The 24,036-nt window shown below is 44.5% G+C and overlaps 1 protein-coding gene across 4 annotated transcripts in view; it reads right to left on the reverse strand.

Moving 5' to 3' along the window:
* Nucleotides 1-267: 267 nt before the first annotated feature.
* The window catches only part of PRPF3 (pre-mRNA processing factor 3), a 34,909-nt gene continuing 11,140 nt past the window's right edge, over nt 268-24,036 (reverse strand). For 2 of the 4 annotated variants that reach the window (XM_033198259.1, XM_033198261.1), the window contains 12 exons: nt 22,969-23,052; nt 22,535-22,755; nt 19,816-20,122; nt 17,003-17,169; nt 14,197-14,276; nt 11,216-11,359; nt 10,198-10,297; nt 9,912-10,025; nt 8,005-8,123; nt 7,651-7,734; nt 4,855-4,916; nt 268-633 (listed from right to left, as the gene is read on the reverse strand). In XM_033198259.1, the coding sequence (XP_033054150.1) occupies nt 487-633; nt 4,855-4,916; nt 7,651-7,734; nt 8,005-8,123; nt 9,912-10,025; nt 10,198-10,297; nt 11,216-11,359; nt 14,197-14,276; nt 17,003-17,169; nt 19,816-20,122; nt 22,535-22,755; nt 22,969-23,052 (1,629 nt within the window). In that variant the 3' untranslated portion in view covers nt 268-486. Of the gene's footprint in view, nt 634-4,854; nt 4,917-7,650; nt 7,735-8,004; nt 8,236-9,911; nt 10,026-10,197; nt 10,298-11,215; nt 11,360-14,196; nt 14,277-17,002; nt 17,170-19,815; nt 20,123-22,534; nt 22,756-22,968; nt 23,053-24,036 lie in introns of those variants that run through there. The other 2 variants (XM_033198260.1, XR_004434083.1) reach the window with 2 other exon arrangements.

A 24,036-nucleotide genomic window follows, 5' to 3' on the forward strand; every position in this document is an offset into this window, starting at 1 on the left:
CTTACCACTTTACACATCTCCCTGCTTCATTCTGCTCCAGGAAAACAGTATTTATCATTCTAGCTCCAGGATGAGATCAGACATTTCCACTAGACTTCAAAAATACACATCCATCTATCCATCCATCCATTCATCCATTTATATATATAAATAAATGTCAATGACAAAAAATGTTTTTTTTCTACAGCAATATGCTAGAAGTCTGGAAAAAAGATCACCTGGAGACCCAAACTCTAGTACTTAGGAATGTGTGAAAAATATCACACCAAGTTTAAAAATAACTCTTTAATCATATGCACATAAGGGGAATAAAGGGCAACACCAGGCTGACTCGGGAGGGGAGGAAGATATTCTCCCTTTGTCCCAGTGTCTGCTTGGCACAGTTCTGAGATCACACAAACAAGTGGGAGTGGGTTGGGAAATAGAATAAGTGAGAGGACTGAAGAGACAAAGGCAAGAGGGGAGAGGCAAGGGCTTGCAGTAGTCTCAATCAGTGGACTCTAACACAGATTCACTCAGCGCAAGGTCCCAGTAGTGTTCAGCCCCATGCTTTTTGAAATGCTCACGAGCCATGTTCTCTGTAGGACACTGTTTAAACTTCATCTCTCCAAAGCTCCGGTCTTTGGCTGTACCCTAGGAAAGAGATATGTAATAAAAATACTTCCAATTTCTTATTTAAATCAGATATAATATTCTTTTATAAGACCTAGTAACAGCTGTGAGACATGTGCCCAGCTGAACGTGATTTTATGGTAAAAAAAAAATTGTGACCTCCATTTCCTTGGATATTTGTATGAGTTTTTATGAATTCATATGCATAAGGTTTTTAGATTTTTGAAATGAGGATGAGGAATTCTTTGGTGCCTGGGTGGAACAGCAAATCAGGAAGAACTATGGAAGGCGGAATGAGATAAACTTATCTCCCACCAGGCCTTCAGGACTAAATTTGGGCCTTCAAAAAGGCCCAAAAAACTATTTATACAAGCAGAAGGCTTTGGGGCCCAGCAACAAAGAACAACTCGGGGTGGGGAACAGAAGAACAGCAGGTACCAGCAGAGAATTACAACAGAAAAAGACAGTACTGGGCAGAACGGCATTCTTGCCAAAGGCACCAGCAGCAATGGCAATCATAAAGCACTACCTCAAGAGGCTTTCAGGGAGTAGACTCCAATAAGGAGGCTGGAGCAGAACTTGGCTTATTTCTGAATATGAAAGACAATTCCTGAAAACTAAATTCCTACAACATTAATACTGCTTCTCTAAGAAGCCGGGACTTTTTCAGTAAGTACTCTTCAGAGATAAATAGAAGAAAATTGAAAAGAGATGAGGGGGCTGAGATATGTGAAGATATGGGCGCAGTAGCTCATGCCTATAATCCCAACACTCTGGGAGGCTGAGATGGGAGGATCAGTCAAGGCTAAGAGTTCAAGACAAGCCTGGGCAACATAGTGAGATTGCATTTCTAAAAATTAGCAAGGCACAGTGGTGTGGACCTGAGGTCTCAGATACTTGAGAAGCTGAGACTGGAGAATTGCTTGTCCCCGGGAGTTCAAGGCTGCAGTGAGCTATGACTGCACCGCTGCACACCAGCCTGGGCAACAGAGCAAGACCCTGTCTCTAAAAAAAAAAAAAAAGGCCGGGCACAGTGGCTCACGCCTGTAATCCCAGCACTCTGGGAGGCCAAGGCGGGCGGATCATGAGGTCGGGAGATCGAGACCATCCTGGCTAACACAGTGAAACCCCGTCTCTATGAAAAAATACAAAAAATTAGCCGGGCATAGTGGCGGGCGCCTGTGGTCCCAGCTACTCAGGAGGCTGAGGCAGGAGAATGGCGTGAACCCGGGAGGCGGAGCTTGCAGTCAGCCAAGATTGTGCCACTGCACTCCAGCACTCCAGCCTGGGCGACAGAGCAAGACTCCATTTCAAAAAAAAAAATTGATTTAAAAAAAGATAATATGCAGGTGGGAACTTACTAAACAGAGAAACAAATACTATGGTTATTATCATCTAATTTCTATGCATAAATTGAAGAATCTGGGATAAGGCAGAAGGATACATGAAAACTTTTTTTTAATTTTTATTTTTTGATTGCTTCTTCAGAAGAAAAACTATTAATAGCAATTACCTATAAAGACTGGTCTGAAGAGATCAGAGAGAATAGGAAGAGACCTTTTGTTTTTGAGACACAGTCTCGCACTGTCGCCCGGGCTGGAGTGCAATGGTGTGATCTCGGCTCACTGTAACCTCTGCCTCCCGGATTCAAGCGATTCTCCTGCCTCAGTCTCCCAAGTAGCTGCAATTACAGGCACCGGCCACCATGCCCAGCTAATATTTGTATTTTTAGTAGAAGACGGGGTTTCACCATGTTGGCCAGGTTGGTCTCAAATTCCTGACCTCGTGATCTGCCCGCCTCGGCCTCCCAAAGTGCTGGATTATAGGCGTGAACCACCATGCCCAGCCTGAGACTTTTTTTTTGTTAAGACAGGGTCTCACTCTGGTGCCCAGGCTGGAGTGCAGTGGCACAATCACAGCTCACTGCAGCTTCAAACTCCCAAGCTGAAGCAATCCTCCCACCTCAGCTTCTCAAGTAGCTGGGACTACAAGCAGACACCACCAGGCCTGGCTAATTTTTGTATTTTTTCTAGAGACGGGGTTTCCCCATGTTGCCCAGGCTGGTCTTGAACTCCTGAGCTCAAGTGATCCAACCACTTCATCCTCTCAAAGTGCTGGGATTATAGGCATAAGCCACTGTGCTGGGTCTCAGTAAGTACTCTTCTGTATAATTAGAATTTTTAAAAAAATCTTAATATTTACTACTTTTGTAATAACATACCGCTTTATAATAAAGAATTCATTAACAGAAACAAGCACATTTTAGTGCTTGCTTCAGCAGCACATATACTAGAAATAAGTACATTTTAAAAATAGAAGATATATGGCTAGGCGTGGTGACTCATGCCTGTAATCCTAGCACTTTGGGAGGCCAAGGTGGTCGGATCACCTGAGGTCGGGAGTTCGAGACCAGCTTGACCAACATGACGAAACCCCGTCTCTACTAAAAATACAAAATTAGCCAGGCGTGGTGGCTCATGCCTGTAATCCCAGCTACTCGGGAGGTTGAGGCAGGAGAATCGCTTGAACCCAAGAGGCAGTGGTTGTGGTGAGCTGAGATTGCACCATTGCACTCCAGTCTGGGCAACAAGGGCAAAACTCTGTCTCAAAAAAAAAAAAAAATGAGGGTGCTAGGCACAGTGGCTCATGCCTGTAATCCCAGCACTCTGGGAGGCCAAGGCAGGTGTATCACCTGAGGTCGAGAGTTTGAGACCAGCCTGAGCAACATGGAGAAACCCCGTCTCTACTAAAAATACAAAACTTAGTTGGGCATGGCGGCGTATGCCTGTAATCCGAGCTACTTGGGAGGCTGAGGCAGGAGAACTGCTTGAACCCGGGAGGTAAAGGTTGCGGTGAGCCGAGATCACGCCATTGCACTCCACCCTGGACAACAGAGCAACAAGAGCAAAACTCCGTAACCTCCACCCACTCCCAAAAAAGATATACATGTACTATACCTAAAAGCAAACATGAAAACATTAATACTGGTTTTAATACTGGTTCTCTAAGAAGCCTTCAAGGATTAAAGAACTAGATAACTATAAAAAATATTCCACTTGAAGAGTGATTTAGTCATATTTTATGAAGCACTGTCACACAATTATCTAATTTCATTCTCAAAAAATTGACAATATAGACAGCAAATAGTATCCACATTTTATAGCTAAGGCAACAGATTTGACATTAAGTGTCTTGCCCAGATTACACAGCTAATAAGCAGCACTGCCCAGCCTCCTAACTTTATATATATATATATATATATATTTTTTGTAGACGGAGTCTCGCTCTGTCGCCCAGGCTGGAGTGCAGTGGCCAGATCTCAGCTCACTGCAATCTCCGCCTCCCGGGTTCACGCCATTCTCCTGCCTCAGCCTCCCGAGCAGCTGGGGCTACAGGTGGCTGCCACCTCGCCCGGCTAGTTTTTTGTATTTTTAGTAGAGACGGGGTTTCACCATGTTAGCCAGGATGGTCTCGATCTCCTGACCTTGTGATCCACCAGTCTCGGCCTCCCAAAGTGCTGGGATTACAGGCTTGAGCCACCACGCCCGGCCCTAACTTTATATTCTTAAGTCTCATACTTCTTTTACTATATCCAAAGGTAAATCCCACAGCAATTCATTCCCCTCTTTCCAAGTCTCATATTCATGACTGTAAAATAAACAATTTTCGGTAGAGAATTTGTATTCCTGCTACCAGCAGCACTGTCCACACACTTCCCCAGATAGCATATACTAAATACTCATCAATTTAACTAAACAGATGATCAGGAAGAATTTATTGCCAACCATTTAAAAATGGATTCCAAAAAGAAACATAAATTATTTAAGATGGCCGGGCGCGGTGGCTCAAGCCTGTAATCCCAGCACTTTGGGAGGCCGAGACGGGCGGATCACGAGGTCAGGAGATCGAGACCATCCTGGCTAATACGGTGAAACCCTGTCTCTACTTAAAAATACAAAAAACTAGCCGGGCGACGAGGCGGGCGCCTGTAGTCCCAGCTACTCGGGAGGCTGAGGCAGGAGAATGGCGTAAACCCGGAGGCGGAGCTTGCAGTGAGCTGAGATCCGGCCACTGCACTCCAGCCTGGGTGGCAGAGCAAGACTCCGTCTCAAAAAAAAAAAAAAAAAAATTATTTAAGGGATTATTCACTGATTAGATCTTACATTCCATTGCTCTACTTAAATAGTATAAATAATCAGGAGCTGGCTAAAGTGTTACAACGTTTTACAAAGGATCACCTACCTCCCAGACTAGTACACATTTGTTGGTTTTCTTCACAGCTTCCTCATCAGATTCCTCATCATCTGGAAGAGAAATCTTATTATAGACTTAGACTTGAGATTCAGGTTCTAAAGAAACAATATTCGAGTCTAACCAAACTCTCTTAAATATTGTCACCCTTTTTATGTGTTGGACCAAATGTTTTATTTTCTGTTGCTCTTTATTTTCCCCAAATTAGACTTGAAGCTCCAAGCAAAAAGGAATATTAATTGATACAATTAGCATTTACTTAGCACTTGTTATGAATCAAGAGCTGTAACAGGTACTGGGAATAAGGAAATAAAAGACAAGCAATCAAGAATAAAAACTTGTCCTAGGCACTCTGGGAGGCAGGCTTCAGATGTCAACATCATTTATTACTCTCAAAAAACTTTCGCCCAATGGAGGAGGAAGGCAGATATACCAAATCAAAATTATTGGCCAGTGTGGTGGCTCACGCCTGTAATCCTAGCACTTTGGGAGGCTGAGGTGAGCGGATCACTTGAAGTCAAGAGTTTCAGACCAGCCTAGCCAACATGGTGAAACCTCATCTCTCCTAAAAACACAAAAATTAGCCAGGCATGGTGGTGGGTGCTTGTAATCCCAGCTTCTCAGGAGGCCGAGGCAGGAGAATCACTTGAACCTGGGACGTAGAGGTTGCTGTGAGCCAAGATGGTGCCACTGCACTCCAGCCTGGGCAACAGAGCAAAAACTCCATCTCACAAAAAAAAAAAAAAAAAAAAATGCACGTGTAAAACAAAATAAAATATACACCTATTACAAAAATGTACTTTAAATACTTCAAGGACAAAAAGTCAGGAAGGCTAGTTAGGTAAAGTTAAGAGAAGTTAAGAAAAGGCTCTCTGTAGATTTTATTTTTTATTCTTGGGTCTCTTAAGATGAACTCTCTGCAGATTTTATTTATATTTTCATTTTTTTAAGACTGAGTCTCACTCTGTCACTCAGGCTGGAGTGCAGTGGTACAATCTTGGCTCACTGCAACCTCCGCTTCCCCCATTCAAATGCTTCTCCTGCCTAGGCCTCCCGAGTAGCTGGGGTTACAGGCACACACTGCCATGCCCAGCTCATTTTTGTATTTTTTAGTAGAGACGGGGTTTCACCATGTCAGGCTGGTCTCAAACTCCTGACCTCAGGTGATCCACCCGCCTCGGCCTCCCAAAATGCTGGGATTACAGGCATGAGCCACCATGCTCGGCCTCTCTGCAGATTTTAAATGCTAATCCAGGTCTTCAAAGATGAGAATGAACACTAATGGAAGTATGATGGCCAGAAGCATGTCAGATATAGACAGTCCTTGACTTAGAATTTTTTGCCTTGAGTACAGTGTGAAAGTGATAAATATTTAGTAGAAAATGTACTTCAAATTTTAAATTTTGCGATTTTCCTGGGCTAGCAATATGCAGTAAAATACTCTTACATGAGATAAAAATAGGCTTTGTGTAAGATGATTTTGCCCAGCTGTAGGCTAATCTAAGTATTCTGAGAAACTATAAGGAAGACTAGGCTAAGTTATGATGTCCTAAAGATCAGATGTATTAAATGCATTTTTTTTTTTTTTTTTTTTTTTTTTTTGAGATGGAGTCTCACTCTGTCGCCTAGGCTGGAGTGCAGTGGTGCGATCACGGATTACTGCAACCTCCGCCTCCCAGGTTCAAGCGATTCTCCTGCCTCAGCCTCCTGAGTAGCTGGGATTACAGAGGCCCACCACCACGCCCCGAATTTTTGTGTTTTTAGTAGAGATGGGGTTTCACCATGTTGGCCAGGCTGGTTACAAACTCCAGACCTCAAATGATCTGCTTTCCTCGGCCTCCGAAAGTGCTGGGATTATAGGTGTGAGCCACTGCTTGGCCTTAAATGCATCTTTGACTTAACGATATTTTCAACTTATCTTAGGTTTATTGGAACTAACCCCATCATAAGTTGAGGTGCATATGTGTGAGCATGTACATGTATACGTATATGTATATGTGTATGTATACATATATAACAGGCAAAAGAAAAAGTAGTTTGATCAAAGCAGAGCTTTTTTGACCTGAAAATCTTTTTGCCTTCAATCCTTAAAAAAAAAAAAATCAAATAATAATATAACATAGACACTGTACACATGAATGTATAGCTTACTGGATTTGCTTTTTCTTTTTTTTTTTTGAGACAGGGTCTCATTCTGTCCCTGAGGCTGGACTGCAGTGGCATAATCACAGCTTACTGCAGCCTTGACCTCCCCAAGCTCAAGTGATCCTCCCACCTCAGCTTCCTGAGTAGCTGGGAATACAGGTATGTGCCACCACACCCAGCAAATTTTTGTACTTTTTGTAGAGATGGGGTTTCACCACGTTGTTTGCCCAGGCTGGTCTCGAACTCCTGGCCTCAGGCAATCTGCCGGCCTCAGGCAATCTGCCCGCCTCAGTCTCCCAAAGTGCTAGGATTACAGGCAGGAGCCACCATGCCTAGCTGCTTGCTGAATTTTCAAATACTGAATAAATTCAGATCCAGGATAGACACAGAAACCAGCGGGTAGAAAAGCCTTAAATGATAGGCAAAAAAAAAAAAAAAGCTTTACCATTCATGCATATAATAATATAGTAAATATTATATGAATGTCTAGGAGGCTTAAAGTCTAAATGGGTCTTTCTTAAATTCCTGAACACTATCTAGTGTTAGCAAGAGTGTCACAGGGAGAGAATAAAATGAGTGGACAGATGCACCATCCCCACCTCCCACAGCTCTCCCACTTAATCCCCTCTAACCCCCATTCACCATCTCCCTTCGTGTTAGATGTCTGTTCATCCCACTTTATCCGATGCAGCATAAGACGCTTAAATTTCTTCTGGGCCTTGGGGCCTGGAAACAGAGAAGAAGAATTTTGCCAGAACTGTGGAAGATGATGGGTTAGAAAGAACCTCTGAGCTCAGACTTTAATGTGGTAGTTGAAGCAATCCCAGGACCACATCTTAGGGCCTTCTATTCCAATAAACACAGAAGCAATAACCTAGCATATTATATCAGGTATGGCACTAAAATACTATCTTTTTCTCCTTTCTCCCCACAATGCTAATCACTCTAAGCCCAGGGTTGTCTGGGGACAGTCTCCCTCAAGTTTTTCAGACTCACCCCCTTCCACTACTACCACGTTGACATCCTTGTGCAGTACCACCACCCCTGTCAGGTACAGTTGCCCAGCATTGGCTTCAATCTTGAACTTCTTGGCTGGGTTGCTCAAATTTCGAACTCTGGAGAAGGGAAAGTTTAGTTATGTCTTCCATTTTAGCATCAGCAGCTGCCTGAATGGAGTGGCAAGTAGAGATGAATCCCAAATGGTTTCCTCTCTATAAACAAAGGCCTCTGGAGTAAACAAATAGATGAATGCTTAAAAGGTAGAGTTGATGAGTCTAGAAATATTTTCACACTCTTATATTTCTTCAAAGTCTAGCACTTTACATTACACAATAGCAGGTAACCAAAGTTTATTCTAAGAATCAGGGAGAGGTATTTACTATTATCCAAAAATGCTTATAATCTCATTGTTCTTGACAATGTAAAGACCTACAGACTTTTTGTCCTCTAGACCCTTAGACCTTCATAATATAGGATTACTCGGCTGGGCGCAGTGGCTCACACCTGTAATCCCAGCACTTTGGGAGGCCAAAGTGGGCAGATCACAAGGTCAGGAGTTCGAGACCAGCCTGGCCAACATGGTGAAACCCCATCTCTACTAAAAACACAAAAATTAGCCAGGCGTGGGGGTGCATGCCTATAATCCTAGCTACTCAGGAGGCTGAGGCAGGAGAATCGCTTGAACCTGGGAGGCAGAGGCTGCAGTGTGCCGAGATTGTGCCATTGCACTCCTGCCTGGGCAACAACACTGAAACTCCGTCTCAAATAAATAAATAAATAAATAAACAAATGAAATATATATAGGATCACTATATAGGCATGAAAATTTTTGGCCGGGTGCAGTGGCTCAAGCCTGTAATCCCAGCACTTTGGGAGGCCGAGACGGGCGGATCACGAGGTCAGGAGATCGAGACCATCCTGGCTAAGATGGTGAAACCCCGTCTCTACTAAAAAATACAAAAAAAAAAACTAGCCGGGCAAGGTGGTGGGTGCCTGTAGTCCCAGCTACTCGGGAGGCTGAGGCAGGAGAATGGCATAAACCTGGGAGGCGGAGCTTGCAGTGAGCTGAGATCCGGCCACTGCACTCCAGCCTGGGCGACAGAGCGAAACTCCGTCTCAAAAAAAAAAAAAAAAAAGAAAATTTTCTAGGGGGATATGTGAAAAACTGTTAATAGCAATTACCTAAAGAGAGTGATTCTAAGGAATCAGAGAAAAGAAAGGAGACATTCTGAGTAAGTGTTCTTCTGTATTGTCAGACAATTTTTTAAATCTTAATAAACATTCACTACTTTTGTAATAATGTACTTTTATAATAAAGAACTAGTTAACAGAAATAAGCACATTTTAAAAATAGAATATAAACATGTACTCATATAAAAAAATAAAAACATTAAATCAACACGAAGGTAGAAAAATATTTACAACATATAAAATGCATTTTGGAGTGAGGATGAAACACAGCAATACATCAGGGTAAGGATATGACTACTGAGGAAAGAAAATTTGTAATGCTTCCATGGATGTTGGAAGCAAACTCAGATCATTTAAAAAAAAAAGATGAAAAAAAAAAAAGAAATAGGATGATATTTTATAGTCCTCAAAGGACATACAATCTCTGGTTCATATCTTGGCCTGAACAAGTATATTGATTTGTTCATTTTTTCAGAACTAATATTCTGGTAAAAAAAGAGGACTTCAGAGGGAAGACTTGCATAACCATAAACATAAGTCATTAACCCTCGCTATTTTACAAGATTTACTAGCTCTTGATCCACACTAGGGTCATTAAAAGAGAGTAGGAACTGGTGTCAGGTATGCTTTGAGGCCACAGTGATTCTGCCTTAAGCACTTGGAAAATGTTTTAGTAATTCTAAGGTGAAGGTCAGCCCAGTATGGACACCTACCTATATACAGATATGTGTACCCCCTGTGAAATGTCTTCTTTAAGCTTTTTAATTTTCTTGACCTTTCTCTGTTCTGCTGTGAGTTTTCGGGCAGCGTTGGCCTCTTCATGCGCTCTGTCGTGACAGGAAGGACATCCACAAGTGAGAAAGGCATTGAAGATCAGAGGCAGGGCTGAGGGAAAGAGAGAGCAACGGAGAACTCTCTCCTCCCTCCAAATATGGATCCCCCAGAAGAGTTTGGGAAAGGTCCTTGCCCGGGGTTTCCACCCAATCCCATGGCACTTACTTCTGTCTTTTTGCCATCTGAGCTCTGACATGGGCTTCTACCTTCGTGGGGTCTTGAACAGCTTCTGTTCCTAATACTCGCATCAAATTAGAAATTCTCACTGCAGTGAAGACAGGATAACAGTCAATCTTTGAAGTCACTTCTCCAGATAACTCTCTTCTACACCAATTCATATTATTTACCTATTTCAAATCTCTGCTTCTAAACTCACTTCCTCCTATAACTACTACCTTGAAAATCTCACCCAATCACTTCAGCATTTGCAGAAGTTCACACAATTAAGTTGAAGATTGGTACTTATCATAGCATCTAGTGAAAGAGCTTATACATAACAGTCCTCAGTCAAAATATTGCTGAACGAGATTGTAACTACTGGAGCAAGTTCTTTTTTTTTTTTTTTGAGATGGAGCCTGGCTGTGTTGCCCAGGCTGGAGTGCAGTGGCGCGATCTCTGCTCACTGCAAGCTCCGCCTCCCAGGTTCATGCCATTCTCCCGCCTCAGCCTCCGAGTAGCTGGGACTACAGGCGCCCGCCACCACACCCGGCTAATTTTTTGTATTTTTAGTAGAGACGGGGTTTCACCATGTTAGCCAAGATGGTCTCGATCTCCTGACCTCGTGATCCGCCCGCCTCGGCCTCCCAAAGTGCTGGGATTACAGGCTTGAGCCACCGCGCCCGGCCGCAAGTTCTTTATCCTGCACTTTCATTGTAAAAATTAAAACATTAAGAATTATGTACATAAAAAGTCTATGCAAATACTGCAACTACTATCTCCATGAATTTTCAAGACCTGTATTCTTCCAGGAAAACCAGAGTGTTGTATGATCAGTATGCTTAAAAATAAGCCTTAAATGGCCTCTATAATGAATGTGTTGACCTATCTTAATATGAAAAGATGGTAGAACACTTGGAGAAAAAAGACCCCAAGAATGTTTCTTAGAAACAGAAATCACTCAAACATAGAGTTAAGACATAAACTTGCCACTCTTTTTAACAGCAGAGGCCACTAAGAGATGTACCTTTGGGTTCTGGAGGAGGCATCAGGCCCAGCCTGACTTTTTCTTGTAGTTCCTTCTGTGCTTCCCTCCTTGTTTGTCTCCGAAGTTTTTTCTGTTCCTTCTTGGTAAGATATACTCCCAGAGTAACTGGTGTGTCATTGTCAACTGTCAGGGCAGAGATTAGTATACCACAGCAATAAGAAAATTATATATATATATATATATATATATATATATTATTCCCCCCACTCTGTCACCCAGGCTAGAGTGCAATGGTGCAATCTCGGCTCACTGCAGCCTCTGCCTCCTGGGTTCAAGTAATTCTCCTGCCTCAGCCTCCCGAGTAGCTAGGATTACAGGCACACATCACCATGCCTGACTAATGTTTATATTTTTAGTAGAGACGGGGTTTCACCATGTTGGCCAGGCATGAGCCACCATGCCTGGACAGCAGTAAGAATATTAAAGAGACCTACATAAATATCAATATCATTAAAAGAAACTTTAGGCTGGACGCAGTGGCTTATGCCTGTAATTCTAGCACTTTGGTAGGCCAAGGTGGGAGGATTGCTTGAGCCCAAGAGTTCCAGACCAGCCTGGACAACCAAGTGAGACCCAACTCTATTATAAACATTGTATGTAAAAAATATATTGAGGCCAGGTACAGTGGCTCATGCCTGTAATACCAGCACTCTGGGAGGCAGAGGCGGGCAGATCACAAGGTCAAGAGATCGAGACCAGCCTAGCCAACATGGTGAAACCCCGACTCCACTAAAAATACAAATATTAGCTGGGCACGGTGGCACATGCCTGTAGTCCCAGCTACTCGGGAGGCTGAGGCAGGAGAATCACTTGAATCCAGGAGGCGGAGGTTGCAGTGAGCTGAGATTGCACCACTGCACTCTAGCCTGGTGATAGAGCAAGACTCCATCTCAAAAAAAATATGTGTGTGTGTCTGTGTGTGTGTGTATATATATATATAAACTTTAAATAGAAAATGGAGAAAACTCGTTAATAAGGGATCAGTAAGATTAAAATCAGTTCAGGCCTGGTGCCCGGCAGTATGTTTTTAAAAAACATTCTTATCTTTTTTTTTTTTTTTTTTTTTGGAGATGGAGTCTCGCTCTGTTGCCCAGACTGGGGTACAGTGGCGCAATCTCGGATCACTGCACGCTCTGCCTCCCGGGTTCATGCCATTCTCCTGCCTCAGCCTCCCGAGTAGCTGGGACTACAGGCACCCACCACCACGCCTGGTTAATTTTTGTATTTTTAGTAGAGACGGAGTTTCACCTTGTTAGCCAGAGGTCTCAATTTCCTGACCTCATGATCCGCCCACCTTGGCCTCCCAAAGTGCTGGGATTACAGGCTTGAGCCACCGCGCCCGGCCAGCCTCTTTCTTAAGTAGTGTTCTTAGTTGTTTTCCTTTAAGCTGTTAAACCCCCTCATTCAATGATCCCTGGCAAATGTAGAAAACAAAATTAGTGCCAGGTGCGGTGGCTCACGCCTGTAAACCCAGCACTTTGGGAGGCTGAGGTGGGAGGATAACTTGAGGTCAGGAGTTCAAGACCAGCATGACCAACATGACAAAACCCTGTCTCTACTAAAAGTACAAAAACTAGCCAGGTGTGGTGGTGGGAACCTATACTCCCAGCTACTTGGGAGGCTGAGGCAGGAGAATCGCTTAAACCCGGCGGGGGAGTGAAGGTTATAGTGAATGAGTGAATGGAGATCGCGCCATTGCACTCCAGCCTGGGTGACAAAAGTGAAACTCCATCTCAAAAAAAAAAAAAAAAACAAAGCAACTTTGTTTCCTAGTTTCAACTTTGGGAAACTAACAAAAAGTCCTTTGGAGTTAGCATCCCTCACAGTGGGTAGTGGAGCATATCGCATCTAGTAACACACCAACCCAAGAGTTTAGCTCTTGCATTTGCATTTAACTGTGGATGCCACGACAACATGTGGTTCTATAAAAGGAGCAAGCTGAGGGCTGCTTCCTAGGAACAACCAGGGAACTGTAAATGTAAAGCTTCATGAAATTTTTGGGGTTCTTTTTTTTTATTGAGACAAGGTCTGGCAGTATCACCCAGGCTGGAGTGCAGCAGCGCCATCTCAGCTCACTGCAACTTCTACCTCCCAGGCTCAAGCCATCCTCCACACCTCAGCCTCCCAAGAGGCTGGGACTACAGATGCACACCACCATGTCCGCCTGATTTTATTTTTTGTAGAGATGGGGTTTTGCTATGTTGCCCAGATCTGGAACTCCTGAGCTCAAGCAATCTGCCCACCTCAGCCTCCCAAAGTGCAGTGATTATACTCATGAGCCACCATACCCAGCCAAACTTTTTTTCCTTGAGATAGGTCTCACTGTGTTGCCCAGACTGGTCTTGAATTCTTGGCCTCAAGCGATCCTCCTGCCTTGGCCTCCCAAAGTGTTTGGATTAGAGGCATAAGCCACCATGCTTGGCTGTCTCATGAAATTCTAAGCACAGGAATATGCACTTAAAATGTATGTTCACTGGTCAAACTACAAACTATTGTTAGGAAAAAAACTGAATTAAAAAAAAAGAATTGGCCGGGCGCGGTGGCTCAAGCCTGTAATCCCAGCACTTTGGGAGGCCGAGACGGGCGGATCACGAGGTCAGGAGATCGAGACCATCCTGGCTAACACGGTGAAACCCCGTCTCTACTAAAAAAATACGAAAAATTAGCCGGGCGAGATGGCGGGCGCCTGTAGTCCCAGCTACTCGGGAGGCTGAGGCGAGAGAATGGCGTAAACCCGGGAGGCGGAGCTTGCAGTGAGCTGAGATCCGGCCACTGCACTCCAGCCTGGGAGACAGAGCGAGACTCCGTCTCAACAAAAAAAAAAAAAAAAAAAAAAAAAAGAATTACACATGGATAGTGGCTACTGTACTGAACAGCACAGATACAGAACATGTTCATCACTGTAAATTTCCAGTGGATAATGCTGCTATAGAGACTTGATTCAGGAATTTATACATTACCTGGAGGATTGAGCTGGGCTGGATGTTCAACAAGATTTGTGATTCCAAAATAATCTTCTCTCTTGGGATTTTCCTCTGTACTAAAATTGTAGGAAGGAAAGAAAACGCGATATGTGGATAGAGATGATTCTAAGAGAGGAGTCTCAGAAATACAATGAAAAAATCCATTCTCCATAATGGGTTCTTGTGCTTGATATACCTAAAATAGCATTTACGTACCTAAAATATATAATTAAATTACACATAATTTTTACGATGAGAAAACTGAGTCCCTCTATGTTTGAACACACTCTCCACAGGAGTCATTCCCAACCTTTATTCTACCATGCCACAGCTGATAGACGCTATGTTCCCTCATTAGTGATAATAAGTCCCTGGAACAGTGGCTGACAAAGAATGGGCAAGGAAAGGCTAAGATAAAATCTACTAAAGCCATGTATCAGAATGATGGAGCAAGGCCAGGCGCAGTGGCTTATGTCTATAATCCCAGCACTTTGGGACACCGAGGCAGGTGGATTACCTAAGGTCAGGAGTTTGAGACCAGCTTGGCCAAACAGTGAAACCTTTCTCTACTAAAAATATAAAAACTGGCCGGGCGCGGTGGCTCAAGCCTGTAATCCCAGCACTTTGGGAGGCCGAGACGGGCAGATCACGAGGTCAGGAGATCGAGACCATCCTGGCTAACACGGTGAAACCCCGTCTCTACTAAAAATACAAAAACTAGCCGGGCGAGGTGGTGGGCGCCTGTAGTCCCAGCTACTCGGGAGGCTGAGGCAGGAGAATGGCGTAAACCCGGGAGGCGGAGCTTGCAGTGAGCTGAGATCTGGCCACTGCAGTCTAGTCCGGGCGACAGAGCGAGACTCCGCCTCAAAAAAAAAAAAAAAAATATATAAAAACTGGCCAGCTGTGGTGGTATTTGCCTGTAGTACTGGATACTCAGGAGGCTGAGCCAGGAGAATCGCTTCAACCCAGGAGACAGAGGTTGCAGTGAGCCGAGATCGTGTCACTGCACTCCCAGCTCAGACAACAGAGTGAGACTCTGTCTTTAAAAAAACAAAAACAGGCCGGGCGCGGTGGCTCAAGCCTGTAATCCCAGCACTTTGGGAGGCCGAGACGGGTGGATCACGTCAGGAGATGGAGACCATCCTGGCTAACATGGTGAAACCCCGTCTCTACTAAAAAAATACAAAAAACTAGCCGGGCGTGGTGGTGGGTGCCTATAGTTCCAGCTACTCGGGAGGCTGAGGCAGGAGAATGGCGTAAACCCGGGAGGCGGAGCTTGCAGTGAGCTGAGATCCGGCCGCTGCACTCCAGCCTGGGCGACAGAGCGAGACTCTGTCTCAAAAAAATAAAAAATAAATAAATAAATAAATTAATTAAAAAACAAACAAACAAACAAAAAACACCGGGCGTAGTGACTCGTGCCTGTAATCCCAGCACTTTGGGAGGCTGAGGCGGGTGGATCACCTGAGGTCGAGAGTTCAAGACTAGTCTGACCAACATGGAGAAACCCATCTCTACTAAAAACACAAAATATTAGCCAGGCGTGGTGGCGCATGCCTGTAATCTCAGCTACTTGGGAGGCTGAGGCAGGAGAATCACTTGAACCTGCCAGGCGGAGGTTGCAATGAGCCAAGATCGCGCCATTGCACTCTAGTCTGGGCAACAAGAGCGAAACTCTGTCTCAGACAGAAAAAAAAAAAAAAAAGAATGATGGCGCAGATATATTTAAAGCTCCTCAAATGTGTCTTATATCCTTTTTTTTTTTTTTTTTTGAGATAGAGTTTCACTCTGTTGTCCAGGCTAGAGTGCAGTGGTCATGATCATAGCTAACTGCAGCACAGACACTCCTGGGCTCAAGTGATTCTCTCCCATCAGCCTCCTGGGTAGCCAAGCCACCATGCCCAGCTACTTTTTTTTTCTTTTTTAATTTTTGTAGAAATGAGGTCTCACCATATTGCCCAAGCTGGTCTTTAACTCCTGGGCTCAAGCAATCCTTCAGCCCTCAGCCTCCAAAAGTGCTGGAAATAACAGGTGTCAGCCACCAAGCCCAGCCTTATAAGATATATTTACAATTATCTCACCTACCAACTAATAATCCTTGCTCTATCACAATGAGATCTTTAGGAAATGTAAACACCCATAATATGTAGCAAAAGAATGTAATTAAGGAAAATAATGCTAAAAACAGGCAACAATGTGTAACAGAGCAAAAATAATTACAGACTTTGCTTTTGTAGATTATTTGTGTCCCTGGTTATCCTACATTAACCCCAAAAGCTAAAAACAGCCTATATGATACATCACTTACAAATGCAGGAGCTTGGCCTGGTGCAGTGGCTCATGCCTGTAATCCCAACACTTTGGGAGGCTAAGGCAGGCAGATCACCTGAGGTCAGGAGTTTGAGACCTGCCTGGCCAACATGGCAAAACCCTCTCTCTACCAAAAATACAAAAAGCAGACAGGCGTGGTGGTGCACACCTGTAGTCCCAGCTACTCGGGAGGCTGAGGTTCAAGGAGAATCTCTTGAACCCGGGAGGTGGAGGTTGCAGTGAGCTGAGATCGTGACACTGTATTCTAGCCTGGGTGACAGAGCAAGATTCCCTCTCAAAATAAACAAAACAAAACAAAACAAAAAACACAGGAGCTTGTGTACAGTTAGTTATCTTTCTTGGATTTTAAAATTTTAATTAATGAATGAGTACCATCCTTCCCTCTAGCTTTACTAAAAGGTATTAACTTGAATCTTAAACTCAGCTGATTAAAAACTTTTTTTTTTTTAAAAAGGTACTAAAACAAACTCACAGATCAAAGCCATTGGGAATTATGTAAGAGTCCCACCACTCAATTTCAGGAATATCTCCTTCCTTTAGCTCCTTCTTAGGAGCAATGAGGGCAAGCCTAGTCGAAGTATGGATGCCTGTTTTTCGAGCTGCTTGTGAAATCTCTGCCTGCAGCTTCTCCAGTTGAGCCTAAAAACAAGATAATCCAAGACAGAAAGATAAATTGGAATCACAGCAAACAGAATTTGTAGGATCTCAAATTTTTTTTTTTTTTTTTTTTGAGATGGAGTTTCGTTCTGTTGCCCAGGCTGGAGTACAATGGCATGGTCTTGGCTAACAGCAACCTCCGCCTCCCAGGTTCAAGCCATTCTCCTGCCTATGCCTCCGGAGTAGCTGGGATTACAGGCATTGGCCCCCAACCCCAGCTAATTTTGTATTTTTAGTAAAGACAGGGTTTCTCCATGTTGGTCAGCCTGGTCTCAAACTCCCGACCTCAGGTGATCTACCTGCCTCGGCCTCCCAAAGTGCTGGGATTACAGGCATGAGCCACTGCGCGGGGCCAGATTCCCAATTTTTTTTTTTTTTTTTTGAGACGGAGTCTGGCTCTGTCACCCAGGCTGGAGTGCAGTGGTGCCATCTTGGCTCACTGTAAGCTCTACCTCCCAGGTTCACGCCATTCTCCTGCCTCAGCCTCCCGAGTAGCTGGGACTATAGGCGTCCGCCATCACGCCTGGCTAATTATTTTGTATTTTTAGTAGAGAAGGGGTTTCACCGTGTTAGCCAGGATGGTCTCAATTTCCTGACCTCGTGATCCGCCCACCTCGGCCTCCCAAAGTGCTGGGATTTTAGGCGTGAGTCACAACGCCTGGCCAATAATCCCAAATTTTAAAACATTTCCCCTTTGAACTCTTTACACCTAATGCAACAAGTTCATTCTGAAAGTTTAGAAAGGAGTTGTTCTGCTTTATTTTATCATTTATTTAGTTCATTTACATAGATCCTCACCTTCACCCTCTCCCTTCACTCCACAGTATATACCTACAGTAAATACACAGAAATAGAATTTTATGAAAACCTCACTTTGAGAGGATAAAAAGAAGACAAAGGTCATTCAATATACAATCAATTCAACTCTCCAGGTGTACTGTCTGCAGGAAATTTTAACTCCAGGCAAGTCTTCCTCAGTCAGTCAGAATGTTTCAAATTGTTTCCCTCCACTTAGTTGTATGTGAAGAATTTTCAAACTCAATTTAATAATATTTCCACTTATGTAGAAACTAATTAGGAAGTAAAATCTGCTTAAAATTTCTTTTCTGAGACGGAGTTTCGCTCTTTCGCTCAGGCAGGAGTGTAGTAGTGCGATCTCGGCTCACTGCAACCTCCACCTTCCAATTTCAAGTGATTCTCCTGCCTCAGCCTCCTAAGTAGTTAGGATTACAGGCGCCCGCCACCACGCTCGGTAATTTTTGTATTTTTAGTAGAGACAGGGTTTCACCATGTTGGGCAGGCTGGTCTCGAGCACCTGACCTTGTGATACACCCACCTCGGCCTCCCACAGCGCTGGGATTACAGGCTTGAGCCACCTCGTCCGGCATATTTTCAAATTGTTCACTGCTTTAAATCAGGGATCCCCAACCCACCAGTCTGTGGCCTTTTAGGAACTGGGCTGTACAGCAGGAGGTGAGCAGCAGGCAAACCAACAAAGTTTCATCTGTACTTACAATTGCTCCCTATGACCTGTATTATGGTCTGAGCTCCACCTCCTGTCAGATCCGCGGTGGCATTAGATTCTCATAGGTGAGCGAACCCTATTGTGAACTGCACATGCGAGGGTGCGAGGGGGCTGTGTTGCACATTCCTTATGAGAATCTAAGGCCTGATGATCTGTCACTGTCTCCTATCACACCCAGATGGGACCGTCTCAGCAGGAAAACAAACTCAAGGCTCCCAATGATTTTAGATTATGGTGAGTTATATAATTATTTCATCATATATTAAAATGAAATAATAATAGAAGTCAGCACAGTGGCTCACGCCTGTAATCCCAGCACTTTGGGAGGTCAAGGCAGGCAGACCACAAGGTCAGGAGTTTAAGACCAGCCAGGCCAACACAGTGAAACCCTGTCTCTACTAAAAATACAAAAAATTAGTCAGGCATGGTGGCGCACACCTGTAGTCCCAGCTACTCAGGAGGCTGAAGCAGGAGAATGGCTTGAACCCAGGAGGTGGAGGTTGCAGTGAGCTGAGATTGCACCACTGCACTCCAGCCCAGGTAACAGTGCAAGACTCTGTCCCCCCTCCCCTGCCAAAAAAGGCAGGTGTGGTGGCTCACGCCTGTAATCCCAGCACTTTGGGAGGACAAGGTGGGCAGATCACCTGACGTCAGGAGTTCAAGACCAGCCTGACTAACATGGAGAAATCCCATCTCTACCAAAAATACACAATAAGTCAGGCGTGGTTGTGCATGCCTGTAATTCCAGCTACTCGGGAGGCTGAGGAAGGAGAATCACTTGAACCTGAGAGGCAGAGGTTGCAGTAAGTCGGGATCATGCCATTGCATTCCAGCCTGGGCAACAAGAGCAAAACTCCATCTCGAAAATAGTAATAATGATAAAGTACACAATAAAGGTAATGTGCTTGAACCATCACAAAACCATCCTTACTCCAGGGGAAAAATTGTCTTCCATGAAATGAGTCCCTGATGCCAAAAAGGTTGAGGATTGCTGCTTTACATGACCTATTTATCTAATTTCCTAGAACACAGAGATTTAACAATGTTTTCCTGTGAGCTTCTTAACTTTTTCTAAATTCTGTGTTATACTATAAGCCAGATACCTTTGTCCGTAATCGCTGAGCAATCTTCTCAAATTTGCCCTTGTCATGGAATTTAAAAGTGCGTCTCTGGCGCTGGGAAGGGGCAATGGAGACTCGGGGATCAAAAAAGGTATTGGATTCCATGTCTTCTGATGGCTTTTCTTTTAGTTGCTGCTTGAATTGTTCCCTCTTCACAGCACGAATATTGGCTTTCAGAGTAGGCATGCGGTGTGTCAGCTCAATCTCCTTGCCTGTTGCATCTACAGTGCGCCCTTGCTCATCCAGGATCAGTGGTGTAGGTTTCGTTTGGTCTTTTAACTCCACCTTCCTGAAAAATAGCCCGCAAAGAAATAAATCCTGTATAGAACATTAAGGCAAACAAAAAACAAACAAAATAAAGCCAGGTGTGGTGGCTCAAGCCTAGAACTACAGCATTTTGGGAGGCCAAGGCAGAGGGATCACTTGAGCCCAGGAGTTAGAGACCAATCTGGGCAACACAAGGAGATCCCATCTCAACAAAAAATTTAAAATTAGCTGGGTATGGTGGCATATACCTTTGGTCCCAGCTATTCAGGGGGTTGAGAAGGGTCACTTGAGCCCAGGAAGTTGAGGGTGCAGTGCCTTCTCTGTAAGAGTTATTTGGATGGATGGGCGTGGTGACTCACACTGTAATCCCAGCACTTTGGGAGGCTGAGGCAGGTGGATCGCTTGAGCCCAGGAGTTCGAGACCAGCCTTGGCAACATAGTGCAACCCCATCTCTACAAAAAATACAAAATTTAGACGGGCCCCTGTAGTCCCAGCTACTTGGGAGGCTAAGGTAGAATTCCTTGAACCCAAGAAGTGGAGGTTGCAGGGAGCCGAGATCACACCACTGCACTCCAGCCTGGGCAACAGAGTGAGACTCCCTCTCAAAAAAAAAAAAAGACAATAAAATAACTCTAGGGAACAATCTCATCCGTGAGTAATACCATCTTTTTTGTGAGACATGGTCTCACTCTGTTGCCCAGGCTAAAGTACAGTGCCACAATCACAGCTCATTGCAACCTCAACCTCCCAGGCTCAAAGAAATTCTCCCACCTCAGTCTCCTAAGCAGCTGGAACTACAGGTATGCTCTACCATGCTTGGCTAATTGTTGTATTTTTTAGAGAGATGGGGTTTTGCCATGTTGCCTAGGCTGGTCTTGAACTCCTGAGCTCAAGCAATCTGCCAGTCTCAGCCTCCCAAAGCGCTGGGATTACAAGTGTGAGTCACCACGACCTACCAATAACATCTTGATTAAAAATATCAAAGTAGATATTTTAGTATACAGGACAACCAAACGAAATGAGTTTATAAATTATATGAATTTATAATCCTATCTTTTTTATCCCTGAATTCTTACATCAGTCATGGGATGCCAGACCAACTGTAGATGCTAAAAAAAAAAAAGTGTAACATCTTTGACCAGTTGCAGAGGAACCTCAGATCTGATCTCACACAACGGTGTTTAATGGATAAATCTGAGTTTGAAACCAGGAAGGAAACCTGGCTCTATTCAGAGCTCCAATATCAGAAGAATAACCTTTTTTTTTTTTTTTTTTTTTTTTGAGACGGAGTCTTGCTCTGCTGCCCAGGCTGGAGTACAGTGGCCGGCTCTCAGCTCACTGCAAGCTCCACCTCCCGGGTTCACGCCATTCTCCTGCCTCAGCCTCCCGAGTAGCTGGGACTACAGGCGCCCGCCTCGTCGCCCGGCTAGTTTTTTGTATTTTTTAGTAGAGACGGGGTTTCACCGTATTAGCCAGGATGGTCTCGATCTCCTGACCTCGTGATCCGCCCGTCTCGGCCTCCCAAAGTGCTGGGATTACAGGCTTGAGCCACCGCGCCCGGCCCAGAAGAATAACCTTAATCTCAGTTATATCAATCATAAGAAGATAATAAACCCTGCAACAACAGGGAAGCCAAGAGAAAAAATTCAACTGGTTAATCAATCACACATAAGAAATATGGAACTGTGAGAAATGATCTAAGTTCTGTGGAGAAAGAGGATCAGTAATTTTGTTGTTGTTGTTGTTTCTGAGCCAGAGTCTCCCTCTGTCACCCAGGCTGGAATGCAGTGGCACGATCTCAGCTCACTGCAACCTCTGCCTCCTGGATTCAAGTGATTCTCCTGCCTCAGCCTCCCAAGTAGCTGGGATAACAGGCATGCACCACCACATCCAGCTAATTTTTTTTTTTTTTTTTTTTTTTTTTGAGACGGAGTCTGGCTCTGTCACCCAGGCTGGAGTGCAGTGGCTGGATCTCGCTCACTGCAAGCTCCACCTCCTGGGTTTACGCCATTCTCCTGCCTCAGCCTCCTGAGTAGCTGGGACTACAGACACCCACCACCTCGTCCAGCTAGTTTTTTGTATTTTTTTAGTAGAGACGGGGTTTCACCGGGTTAGCCAGGATGGTCTCGATCTCCTGACCTCGTGATCCGCCCGTCTCGGCCTCCCAAAGTGCTGGGATTACAGGCTTGAGCCACCGCGCCCGGCCATCAGCTAATTTTTGTATTTTTAGTGGAGATGGGGTTTCATCATATTGGTCAGGCTAGTCTCAAACTCCTGACTCCTGACCTCAGGTGATCCACCTACCTCGGCCTCCCAAAGTGCTAGGATTACAGGCCTGAGGCACTGCGCCCATGCAGATCAGTAACATTCAAAGGTATTTATTGCTTCTCAAACTTCAGAAATGAAAAGGTATTCCATGAAATAGACACTCACGGGGGAGCAATGCCCATGGCATGGAGATTAGCCAGGCCCACCATGTTGGCATTGCCGATGAGTCCTGGCTTCAGTGCCAGCTGGGCTTGGATTCGAGCTTGTAGTTCAGCTGCTTTCCTTGCCTTCTCAATGGCATCATTCATGAAAGTGGCAGCCTGGGAGGGCTGAATAGTGTTGCCAATTGGAAGTCGCTCTGGTTGGGAAGAAGAAGGAGTCTTTGGCTGTGAGATAGAGTAAAAGAAATCAGAGGCATTAAGACAGGCAGACAAATACACATGCATACACACAGATACACACACACACATCATGGTAGACTGTAGTAGATGATTATGAAGTGAAACATGCAGTCACCTCTTCTGGTCTCTCATTTTGAGTGGATGGCAAGAAATTCTGTGCCAAAGACTATTGTTTTCAGAGTAATCTAGACACAATACCTGAGGTGTAGGGGGGCTAATGAAGCTCAGCTGTTTTTTCCTCTCCTCGATTTGTCGTGTTGCTGCCTCCATCATCTGTTTGATCTGCTCTCGAGGAAAAAAAATTGAAAAACTGTTAATTTCTCCTCTTTACTTCTCTCATTCAGGTTTTTAAACACACAAGGCTCTCAGGTCTAGGCCAGGCGCGGTGGCTCAAGCCTGTAATCCCAGCACTTTGGGAGGCCAAGACGGGCGGATCATGAGGTCAGGAGATCGAGACCATCCTGGCTAATACGGTGAAACCCCGTCTCTACTAAAAAAATACAAAAAACTAGCCGGGCGCGGTGGCGGGCGCCTGTAGTCCCAGCTACTCCGGAGGCTGAGCCAGGAGAATGGCGAGAACCCGGGAGGCGGAGCTTGCAGTGAGCTGAGATCCGGCCACTGCACTCCAGCCTGGGCGACAGAGTGAGACTCCGTCTCAAAAAAAAAAAAAAAAACACACAAGGCTCTCAGGTCTAGACACTTAAAATTTTTTGAATATACCACATACTGCCTACCATAGTGCAAAAAATTTAGTCAAGATAAAAGTGTGCACTGGAATTTTTCAACCCAAGTTCCTAAGGCAAGATTGGCATATTAGGTAGCAATACAGTGTGATGATTGAGACTCTGGAGTCAGAGAAACCTGAGTTTGAATCTTAACTCTGATACTTAATGCCTTTGTTATCTTGGATAAGGAACTTAGTCTCTAAACTTCCTAAGCATCTAAAAGGGAAAAAAAAAAACAGTACCTACCTTATAGGTCTATTGTAACCACTTAAATAATGCATGCAAACCTAACAGAACCTACACAAAATATTATGCTTAATTTTTTTATTTTTATTTTTGAGACAGAGTCTCACTCTGTGGCCCAGGCTGGAGTGCAGTGGCGCGATCTTGGCTCACTGTAAGCTCTGCCTCCCGGGTTCACGCCATTCTCCTGCCTCAGCCTCCCAAGTAGATGGGACTACAGGCGCCCACCACTACACTCGGCTAATTTTTTGTATTTTTAGTAGAGACGGGGTTTTACCCTGTTAGCCAGGATGGATTT

Source organism: Trachypithecus francoisi, unplaced genomic scaffold, assembly GCF_009764315.1.
Source record: "Trachypithecus francoisi isolate TF-2019V2 unplaced genomic scaffold, Tfra_2.0 Lachesis_group5, whole genome shotgun sequence".
Classification (NCBI taxonomy): Eukaryota; Metazoa; Chordata; class Mammalia; order Primates; family Cercopithecidae; genus Trachypithecus; species Trachypithecus francoisi.